This window comes from Vanessa atalanta, chromosome 29 (genome assembly GCF_905147765.1).
Source record: "Vanessa atalanta chromosome 29, ilVanAtal1.2, whole genome shotgun sequence".
In the NCBI taxonomy this organism is placed as follows: domain Eukaryota; kingdom Metazoa; phylum Arthropoda; class Insecta; order Lepidoptera; family Nymphalidae; genus Vanessa; species Vanessa atalanta.
The window spans coordinates 4164171-4176737 of NC_061899.1; the positions used below are offsets into that span (position 1 = coordinate 4164171).

At 34.5% G+C, this 12567-nt stretch overlaps 1 protein-coding gene across 1 annotated transcript in view; it reads left to right on the forward strand.

Annotated features, from left to right (window-relative positions):
* Positions 1-12567, forward strand: part of LOC125074928 (scavenger receptor class B member 1-like) — a 39278-nt gene that overhangs the window by 10954 nt on the left and 15757 nt on the right. Inside the window, exons 2-3 of the mRNA XM_047686410.1 lie at positions 5135-5226; positions 5610-5773. Coding sequence (XP_047542366.1) covers positions 5135-5226; positions 5610-5773 — 256 coding nt within the window. The remainder of the gene's footprint in view (positions 1-5134; positions 5227-5609; positions 5774-12567) is intronic.

The window sequence follows — 12567 nt, forward strand, 5'->3', positions numbered from 1 at the left end:
GCTCCTGCACTTGATATTATAAATATACTACCCGACCCGCGACCCGCCCCGGCTTCGCACGGGTCCAATGCTGATACTTTAGTAAATATACTCCAGAATTTTTTACGTTTACAGTTTTTCAGTCATTAGACAATATAAATTTACATGCTGTCTTTTAAGGTACTTAATTGAATAAGGAATAATGCTGTATTGTTTAACATCACTTCGTAAATAAGCCATTATTTCTCGTAAAAAGTAAAGGATATAAAATGGTTATGGTGGGTTATTCCTAAGAGATAGACATATACCGGACTTTTTTGAAGACCTTTTTAAAGTGTACAATACTGTAGTACATTATTTTTATCTATATTGTAGGGTTCAGCAGTCAGCCATCGTTTCCAATGTAAGCGCAAAAAAATGTGGTTATTAAAGACATCAATTTAGAAACCTCTAAAATTATAAGTGTCTCTACTACATTGTGCATGTATTATACATATAAACCTTCCTCTTGAATCAATCTATCTATTAAAAAAAAACCGCATCAAAATCCGTTGTGTAATTTTAAAGATCTAAGCGTACACAGGGACAGACAGCGGTAAGCGACTTCGTTTTATCCTATGTAATGATACAAATAAAAATTTATAAATGTCACACAATCGGACACTCAGCATTAATCGTGCGCTCTTTAAACGAGTGATTGTAAATTTATATTCAATGTGTCCGTACGCGCGCGATATGTGTGTGTTCATAATTCATATACATATGAACATTTTCATAATCGGACATACTATACTTTTATCGAACTGTATTGCTATTAAATTTATAAAAGCAAACAAAAAATTAAGATACTTTGAATGATGACATTCTTTAAATTGTTTTTCATTTGTTTGCCTTCCATGTTTATGGGGTTCGCGGTGAGTAAGCATGATCAGCGCTGGATTTACGCTGAGGGCACTCGAGGCTAATGCCCATACGGTAAATTTTCAGGGTCTGCAGAATTAGGAAGATAAGAAAAGAAATTCTTCTCGTTATTAAAAATGTTTTTCTCTTACAAAATTTGAATAAATAGAAATATATAATAACTCAAAGGAGTTATTATATAACAGAAGTTAACAATAAGTCACATAATTTAATTGAAAATTAATGTATCGAAACTTTTTCCACTTTATGCCAAATTTTGTGCTGCGATGCTGAATTGGATTAATCTGGAGATAATGCTTGAGTGTACTATTGATGTATACCCTTTTACTATCAAATCTTGACAGTGTCAATGTCGGAACGTTCTGATTTGCTTTACAATATAAATTCTTAATACCTTTATATTACGAGATGATGTTGTGGTGGCCGATTTTCGTCATGGCGCCCAATCTCAAGAGAGATCAGGACGCAAGACATATTATAGTGCCCAAGTGCGATGGGACGGCAATCTGTCACGACTGGAAGAAGTACAACTGCAGGACCAACACCTTTACTTGCTTACCGAGGCACGAGTATACATACTTTCAACTTCCAGATAATAGCCCGGACGGCTTTTTTTATGAATATTTTAATAAAATTAATATTTTTTTATCGATCCGACCAATGGTTAGATCCTTGGGATCTGCAGCCTTATATCTAGCCACAAGACCAACGAAGTTCACGAATTACTGACCGATTTGGGATAGTTCGTTTCCGCCCATAACTTTAGCTAGGCCCAACAAGTAAATTTTAAGTGACCAATATTACATTGGATTGTTCAAGTTTATTCACAGCATTTAAGCTACGTTTAGGATCAGGCAAAGTTTTAATATTGCAACTTCAATGTGTGTGACAAATGTATTAATTTGAGTTCAGCACAAAATTTTATATATAAATTCAGAAAGCTTATTAAGTGTATAAGTTGTCAATACAAGATCATATAGATGACAAAAAGGCGTGGAGCTAAGACTTGTTGACTTCAAAAAGCGTTACTACTGACTTTCTTGCCGGTTCTTCTCGTTAGAATCTACATTCGGAACCGGTGGTTGCTTCACTTAATATCGTTTGTAAAATGCTACTTTTTTGATTTTGTGTCTGTGCCTCAGTGGCCTGCCGTGTCAAAGTGAGACCTCTTATGTAATATAAAAAATATAATACAATGAGAGGAGAAAAAAAAATCAAGCCATATTATGTAAATCGTATTTAATTCGTGACATGAATAAATTAACATTATAAAAATACAAATTTAATAAAAAAAACCTTGAAAATTTTACCAATAAAAAAAAAATTACTTAACGTTACACGTGTCTTCGCTTGCGTGTTAGGAACGAGTATGCAAAGTTTCACGATGATCGGTTAAGTCATTTAGATGTGAAAGCGTAACAAACAAACATTTATAATGTTATTAGTAAGGATTTAGGGGCTACGACTACTTAGGGGCCCACCTAAGACATATCTGAACGTAGACTTGAATTAAATTCATTGAATGGGTTTAATTAATTGCAGGACTCGTAGGACTGCAAACCATATGATCTGTTTAATTTAATAAAGCTGTGGATTATTTCACATTATCGTCTATTTTTTCTTTGACTTGACTTAGCTGGAATCCACGGCCCCTGGGCTGAAGCCCAAAAAGCCATATAGTAGATCCGGCCCTGCATTTACGGGATTTATTTATTTATTTATTTATTCATAGGTACACAAACAGAATGCAATCAGAACATACATTAAAATTACAAAATTACACAATTTTGAGCTAAATTACATTCCTAAGCATGTGTACACGGCATGCTCATATCAATTATATATAATGCAGTCTGGTACTAATTTATATTATAATCAAAAATTAATAATTTATAGAAAACATATAATTAAGATAAATTGAAATTATGTAACATTAATAATTAAATTATCTAAAAAACATTGAATATTTATTACTATTAAACTAATTAAACTAATAACAACACATCCATTTGAATTACGAGATTAAGATAGTAAATTAAATAAAATAATCATAAAATAATACAATTATCGAAAAAGAGCAAGGACTGAAATTTATAAATTCAAAATTAACTGTCAAAAAACCATTAAGTATTTACAGTCTATCATTGAATCGTAGATATAATATTTCTTACAATGTTCTTAAATTTTGGGAAATTGGGATTGAATATGTCTAATATTTCACTGTGATTTAAAAGTAACTCGTTGTAAGTACGACAAAATCTAACAATTGGATTATAATATGAGGTATTATTACTGTGAACACTGAGTACGAAACTATTCAAGTGTGCACGACGGGATCTAAATTTTGTATTAAAATTAATATATGATAACAAGGCAGAAGAATCAATTTTAGAGTGAATTATTTTGTGTAAAGTGTAGAGGTCGTTACACATACGTCTTTGTTTAAGTGTAAGCATATTGAAATAACTCATTCTGTCATCATATAGCTTTAACTTCCTTTGTAAACCCAATTTATGACATAAGAAACGAATAAACTTTTTTTGTACACGTTCGATTTTATCAGTGTGAGTGATATAGTTAGGAGACCAAACAGTTGAGTTATACTCCAAGATGCTACAAACTAGGGATTTATAAAGACGTAGAAAACTGTAAGGATTTTTGAAATTGATGATTTCTTGAATGATTTTTGAAAATTTAATCTGCGAAGTATCAACACCGTTTCTCTTATTGGTACTACTATATTTTAGAATTCCGTTTCTCTAAAAGGAAAAAGGAACCCTTATAAGATCACTTCGTTGTCCATCTGTCCGTCCGTCTGTCAAAATCCCTTGGATTTGTGAATAAGATTTTGACTTATATACTCGTATTGATGTAACGGAACGTAGACTTAGAGGCAAACCTCTATCGCATTTTCCAAACATTCTCAAAGGGAACCAAAACCCATAGGCTACCTTCCATTGACGTGGAATCAAAAAACTTGGAGCACAAGTATAGGAAAAATCTAAAAACCATAAATTTATCTTTTCATCCGTCTGTTTGTCTGTCTGGCGGTACGGAACCTTCAAAACGCGAGTCCGAATCGCACTTGCCTTGTCTTTAATATATTGACCCTTGGTGCTAGGTTTCGTTCTATCAGACAGTTCTATCGCAACGTCAAAATAGTTTTGACTTAACGTGTATTTTAAGCGAATATTTATCAATGCGAATAGCCTCACTATCTTTAACCTCTAGTTATAAAAACAAATATCGTACGATCACATCGTATGTTTAAATCTTAATGAATATTATTATATAAATTAAATTATTATTAAATAAAGATATCTCTAGATTGAATTTTCTTTCAAAGACTTTAAGATTAGCCGATTGGTCCCCCCCCCCCATTTTTTGTAGGTAAGTGTAATGGCACTTCCAAAATTTCGATGACAGTTTCGTCGACGTTCAAAACGACATTTTTTCGCAAATCCATATTGAAAATCATAGATTAATCAAGCTCTCGGCTAATGATATCGCGTCAATTTGCTGTCAGATGTTGTTTTTTTGGTTTTTTTTCTGTTACAGTTGGAATAAAGTATAAATATATCTTCATGACACTTACAGCCGAGATGGCCCAGTGGTTAGAACGCGTGCATCTTAACCGATGATTTCGGGTTCAAACCCTGCCTGGGTTTGCACCACTGAAATTTCATGTGCTTAATTTGTGTTTATAATTCACCTCGTGCTCGGCGGTGAAGGAAAACATCGTGAGGAAACCTGCATGTGTCTAATTTCAACGAAATTCTGCCACATGTGTATTCCGCCAACCCGCATTGGAGCAGCGTGGTGGAATATGCTCCAAACCTTCTCCTCAAAGGGAGAGCAGTGGGACATTTACGGGCTGCTACTACTGTGACAGTCATCTTATTATAATGTCTATTAGATGACATCTACACGTATAACAAAATTAGAGTGTCTGTAATATTAAAATAACCGCTTTTTACTACATGCACATCTAAGTATACACGGTATATATACCAGGGTACATTTTTTTTTACAATTTTTGTCTGTCTGTCTGTATGTCTGTTTATTACGGCTAATCTCTGAAACGGCTGGACCGATTTTGACGGGACTTTCACTGACAGATAGCTGATATAATAAGGAGTAACTTAAGCTATAAGAATAACTTTTTTGTTAAATTCGGAGTCGCGGGCACATAAGTCGTTTTGTACCTATAATAATATATTTTGTTTATTTTCAGTGATAGTGCTCCTGTCTGCAGCGTTCGCTCTAAGCCTCATAGGTTCAATATTTTTCTGCTTCACGAACACCATCAACGATGCCATTCTATCAGTAAGTATTTTTTTATTTAAAAAATGCAATATAGAAATCGCCTAGTTTTCAACTCCGAAAATTCAATAAATCCTTCTTTTCCTTTACTTGGTTTTGTTACGTTTTAGTTTAAAGGTTCATCTGTGTAACTACAGGCACGAGGGACTTAACATCTTAGTACTTAAGGTTGGTGGCAAAATGGCGATGTAAATATGTGTTACAGTGCTAATGAATATGAGCAATGGTGACCACTTACCATTAGGTGGCCCACTTGCCAGCAATTTTTTTATCATTTAAAAATAATAGCTTTGGTTGATTGTTAAGTATATTATAGAAATGCCTTTTCCAAAATGACATACATTTGTCCAAAAATAAATATATTTAAACATGTATATTATTTCTAGAGCATGGTTATAAGGAACAACAGTCTCGCATACACAATGTGGAGGCGGCCCACGGTCCATCCGCTTATGAAAGTCCACATCTTCAACTATACCAACTGGCAGAGGGTTAAAGATGGTCTTGATGAAAAGCTGAATGTACAAGATGTCGGACCTTTTGTGTACTCGTAAGTATATCCTTTTAAATTCATTATATACGCAGGCACTTGGTGGTAACGCTTTGTGCAAGCCCGTCTGGGTAGGTACCACCCACTCATCAGATATTCTACCGCCAAATAACAGTACTCTGTATTGTTGTGTTCCGGTTAGAAGGGTGAGTGAGCCAGTGCAATCACAGGCACAAGGGACATAACACATCTTAGTTCCCAATCTTGGTGGCGCATAGGTGATGTAAGGACTGGTTTAAAATATTCTTTACAGCGCCTTTGTCTATGGGCGGTGGTAACCACTTACCATCAGATGGCCCATATGCTCGTCCGCCAACCAATGCAATAAAAAAAAAGCATGAAATTCGTAAGGTTTGTTTATCTTTATTCCTACTTTGATTGGAATAGGCTATATGTAAATTCGTGATTCGGACAACTACTGAGTGTTTTACGAGCGGAATGCATTATTATGCTTGAAGCAACTAGGAGTAGAGACAGCAAAAAAATTATAAATTGTGTTGTATCTGTTAAATTTGTTACACGTGGAGGGACGCCTTCGTGACTGAATAGATTTCTAAACATAATTAAACCATTTTTGCTATTTATTGTCGTCGTAACAAAAAATAAATAAATTACAATCATTGTTTAATTAACCAGCGTCAATTTCACTATCATTGTTAAATAATTGTATTAGATCTGTTATTCAAATGGTTCGCCTCGTTGGTACAGTGGCTAGCTTATAAAGGAACAGATCTCGAAGACCCGGATTCAAATACCGGAGTTTGAAGAGGTCTTATAAAAAGTGATTGTGTATTTCTCTTGAGAATCTCTTAGTTGGAGGTCGAAGATAGGAAGCTGTCATGAGTATTGGAAAAGGAATGTCGGGTTTCGGTCCAATCGGAGCTAAGAGTGTGAGAATAGAGAATACAATAGTGTCATAAGACTGCGTTCACACTAACGCGAAATCATTCAGCACAAAACCGCGTGCGTGTCGCCCTCTCAGAAATTTTTGAATTACATTGTTGTTGTTTTCTCCACGCAAATAATAAATGGATTATAAATTAACCGTAATTTACCTTCGTAACTAAATCGAATGAATCCAATCGGGATCCCCAACATCCTCCTGCCATTATCCCAATTTTATTTGGGGTCGGCTCAGCATATCTTTTTCTTCCATATTTTTCTGTCGGCCATATCGTCTTTCACACAATCCATCCGTCGTTTCTTTGATCGTTAATTTAATCCAATATTTTCAATTATTATTTTTATATTTTTGTTAAAAATAATTATTTTATTTTAACTGCAGGCACATCACATCTTAGTTCCCAGGATTGGTAGTGGGTTGGTGATAAAGGGAATGGTTAATATTTCTTACAGCGCCAACGTCCATTTGCCTACCTTTCAGTCTGAACGTGATGACCTCAAAAATTTTTTCACCAACGGACGGAGTGATTCTTGAAGTAGATTTAGATGTAATATTCAGCAAGATGTTCTGTAAATTAACAAAGGTATGATGATGTCTGATAAAGACGTCAAAATTAAGCCAGCTAGGAACGTAAAACAATATGCTGGATGACGATCTAAAATATTGAACATTTTGATATTGTAGTCACATTATCACGAATACATCTAATCTCAAGTAATAATACGAGACGAAATGATAATTAACTATTCAAATTAATTATCTGTTATCAATAAAAATAATTCTAAGCTCCGAGCGAAAGAATTACAAACGCAGTAGATGTCAATTAAAAAAAAAACGCATTATCACGTAAATATCACAAAAAAGTGTATAAGGCGGAAGTCTAACCTGAGTTTTGATTTAATTACTATTGATTGTCTAAGAGAACCTTTTAACGTCGATTCATAATTAATTAAAGATTAAGTAAACATAATTATAAGTCACGAAACATAGCTTTAATTGATTAATAACAATCCATTAAAGAAAAAACAATCCTGTTATTTTTTATTTACGCAACACAAACAAACTCTAATATTCTAAGTACTCTTTAATACTAATATTATATGTACATACTTAAAATTTGTTTGTTTTTATGGAGGGGTACTCTCTATGTAGCATTAGCATTAGCAGCCCGTAAATGTCCCACTGCTGGGATAAAGGCCTCCTCTCCCTTTGAGGAGAAGGTTTGGAGCATATTCCACCACGCTGCTCCAATGCGGGTTGGCGGAATACACATGTGGCAGAATTTCGTTGAAATTAGACACATGCAGGTTTCCTCACGATGTTTTCCTTCACCGCCGAGCACGAGATGAATTATAAGCACAAATTAAGCACATGAAATTTCAGTGGTGCCTGCCTGGGTTTGAACCCGAAATCATCGGTTAAGATGCACGCGTTCTAACCACTGGGCCATCTCGGCTCTCTAGGTAGGAAGGTCTGAATCAAATTCAAAGATAAATACAGAAGTGTTACACTTGCGTATTGAACATCAAAAATCTACCACAGTTTCGGAATTAAATACATCGGACCGTTTCATTAAAAAACAGATTAATTAAATGGGTAGGTATATATGCATAATTCACGCATAATCTAGTAGAGAAAAGCCGAGAATTTCAACTTTCATAGCCGGAAAGAGAGAAGATTAGCTAGTTAATAATTCCGCCAGAAGGCTGTGCAAATGTAAGGTCTAGGTCGAAGAACTCTTACGTATATATTAGAAGCTATAGCTTAGATATATAATATATCTATAGAATATCTTAAGGTGAAGTGGTGTTAGAAGCTCGCGATCTTGTCATTACGTATAAAAAAAAATTAATGCTTATAGACACAAAAATATTAATAGGGACTCTTGAAGTTTCATATGAGATTTCTTAGGTAATCGATACGCGGCTGAAAAAAGTGTACGATACAAAAAAAAAATGCAAATTTTTCGTGAAAATCGTCAGATATTTTGACCATTTTAGATATCATTTCTTAATGTTTTAGAATAAGAATAATTCATTGAAAATGATATCATTGAGATCAATATATATCAAACCAAACGTTTTAGAAATCACCTTTTACTTGTTTACTAAAATAACAATAAACAAAGACTTATAATACGAGCTATAATTGGGCTCCACCAGAGGTCTCACTGAGCTGGTCAATTGGCCTCGTCTTACCACCAACGAACCTCGCCTTAATGATAAAAAAATTAATCCGTGCGTATATGTGCTGTCTGTATGTTTTAGCATAACAAATCGTGTTTAAATATTTATATAGTCGCAAGAACATAATTCTTATTTATATATTGTATTTGCATGTTTACTTAGACGAAGATTTTTTTTAACATAGTTTAATTTCGGTATGTATATTTAGAACAGTTGTCGTCCGCGGCCTCGTTCATGTTTTAGAGATTGATCCAGGTGTTAGGCATAAAAAGCTTATGTCCTTCCTTGTAGTTCAAGCTTGCTTCATACAAATTCTTATCAAATTCGTTTCAGTTGTTTCGCCGTCAAAGAGCAAAAGACAGACATACTGGGTTTCTTTCGCATTCATAATATTAGTAAAGATAATTGTGTATTGAAATTTTCAGCAGAAAACCTTATTATATTAATATACTAGCTTCCCGCCCCGGCTACGCACGGGTGCAATGCTGATACTAAATTTTCTACAGAATGTCTTTATAAACAACGTTCACAGTTTTTTGTCATTAGACAATACAAACTGGTGGTAGGGCTTTGTGCAAGCCCGTCTGGGTAGGTACCACCCGCTCATCAGATATTCTACCGCCAAATAACAGTACTCTGTATTGTTGTGTTCCGGCTAGAAGGGTGAGTGAGCCAGTGTAATCACAGGCACAAGGGACATAACATCTTAGTTCCCGAGGTTGGTGGCGCATAGGTGATGTAAGGAATGGTTAATATTTCTTACAGAGCCTTTGTCTATGGGCGGTGGTGTCCACTTACCATCAGGTGGCCCATGTGCTCGTCCGCCAACCAAAGCCATAAAAAAAAAAAAACCTTTGAATATATCCATTTAAATTACATACTGTAGGGCCGTAGTGATTGATCTATATTAAATGCACAATTTATTTAAGATACTTAATTGGATCGGGATTAATGCTGTATTGATTAAAATCACATTCGTAAATAAGCCATTAATTCTTGAAAAAAAGTAATGGATAAAAATAGTTACTGTGGGATTATCCATAGGAGATAGACCATCGCGGATTTTGGTTTACAATATTGTAGTACATTAATTTTGATCGCAATAAAAGATGTTAAACAATAGAAACGTCTAAAATTATTAGTGTTTTTTTAACTATATTATTATACATGTAATAAACAAATACATATGTAATTACAGCAGTGGCGTAGCTAAGTGGACAAGGGCCCCGGTGCATAGAAAAAGAAACGGGCCCTCATCCCCTCTTCAACTTATATTGCCCTTCAAAACTATAGATAGCAATAAGAATAGGATACAGGATACATTGAGATGAACTTATCATTAGTAGGCTAAATCCATATGTCATCTCTATTCAAAGCTTATGTTAGAGGGCCCCCCTGAGCTCCGGGGCCCTGGTGCACTGCACCACCTGCCCCTACGATAGCTACGCCACCGAATTACAGCGCCAATGTGTATGAGTGCTGGTGACAACTTACCATCAGGTGGCCCATTTGCTCGTTCGTCTACTCTTATCGTATAAAAATAAGGAGCCGAGATGGTCCAGAGGTTCGATTCCAGACGAGTTCAAGTATTCTTAAACTTGAATTTTACAATTAGGGAATAGGTTAAGGTTTAAAACATGAGCACTACTGAATTTTCATAGGCTTAATTAGTATTTATAATTCATCTCTTAATTGGCGGTTTCGAATGAAAATTTACCATAAGTGTATCTACCAACATGCGTTAGTGTAGTTTAGTGGAATGAATTCCAAAACTTCTCCTGGAAAGAAGAGGAGACCTTAGCCCAGCAGTGGGACATGAATGAACCTTACTTATCTCTTTATGAATTTCCAATACCCAAGTTCTCAATAAAGATTTTACGTACATATGTAGTAACATTTACGCAACGTTCCTGCACCGCCCTTGATAACTCTATTTTTATAAAAAGATAATGATTGAATTAATAAAACTTTTAATCAATTTATAGGGTCACCTTTGTGATAAATTTTCTTTTTTTTAAACAATATATAATACATTGTTTCAAACGTGCGAAGGAGTAAATATCGCAAGAGTATTCACGGTTGAATATTGGTAATTTTTTTAATTTTTAGCTTTTATTTCTTTGTAGTTTTTTTTTTTGTTTTTTTTTTTTTTTTTTTATTTGAAATAGAGACCGTCATTGGCTGTTGACTCACCACTGTCCATAGAAATCTTTACATCACCATCAGCCTTCAGAACTAAGATAACATGACCCTTGTGCCTACAGTAGCATAACAGGCTAAAGGGTCATTATACACTAAAAACAGTTGCCCCATATGTTTGACCGAATTTAGGTAAAGGCGGCAAATTACAAAGACGCATTTGCGTAGATGTCATTTTATTATCTTCTGTGCTATTGCGCAAACAGATAAAATTATATGAATTTTATTAAAATATAAACTATGGATCTTCGTTCACAAGTCTAAAGTGAAGTTAGTTTCATTTTAAATATCTACTTACCGCGTAGTTGTAGTTTTGTTCAGAATATGGTGTAATTTCACGTAACTCTATTCCAACCATAAGAGAAGAACAGCCAAATAAGCAACATTTGACAGCAAATTGACGCGATATCATTGGTCGAGAGCTTGATTAATCTATGATATTCACTATGGATTTGGAATAGCGTTTTGATGTCGACAAAACTGTCATAGGAATTTTGGGAATAAAATTAAATGGGATATAAATAGTTAAGTTTAAATAGTGTTATATTATAAATAAAGATATATTAATCATAAACTCTTAGTAGTGCACAGTACAGCTGAGTTATTAGCGAATCGCATGAAATACGTAAATCTAAGGTTTGTTTATCTTTATTATATTTCGATTGAAATAGGCTATAGAAATATATCAGGTAATACCTTCTACAGTAGCGTTATTAATTAGGGATGTTATGGACCGTAACCGTAATCAGAACTATCGGATATACGAAATAAAAATCTATCCGTAATCGTAACCGTATTCGATATAGAAATAGTTTATTGATATTTTATTTTTGCATAGGTTTATACTTGAGTAGCTAAAATTATTTTTTTTTTATTAAAAATAATACCAAATAATAGCCCAAAAATTAAGTCACATAGTCATTTTCCCTTTTACAATTTCTTTATATACCTACTAATGTTCGTAAACAATTCGAAACAATCTGGATCCGGATATCCGAATAGTTTACGAACATTACGTAACCGTATACAATTTTATTCACACTAATTAACATTACATTAACAGCCTGTAATTTTCCCACTGCTGGGCTAAGGCCTACTCTCCCTTCGAGGAGATGGTATGGAGCATATTCCACCACGCTACTCCAATGCGGGTTGGTGGAATACACATGTGGCAGAATTTCGTTGAAATTAGACACATGCAGGTTTCCTCACGATGTTTTCCTTCACCGCCGAGCACGAGATGAATTATAAAAACAAATTAAGCACATGAAAATTCAATGGTGCTTGCCTGGGTTTGGACCCAAAATCATCGGTCAAGATGCACGCGTTCTAACCACTGGGCCATCTCATCTCGGCTTTATTCACATATCCACATCCAAATCCGATATGTCATATCCATAACATATGGCATTCTTGTTCTGATTATTATGGTATAGTAGTAATCCTGTATGTTTAAATTAAGGTGCCTAAAAATCCAATAACTTGTTAATAGGATACGTAGTTTG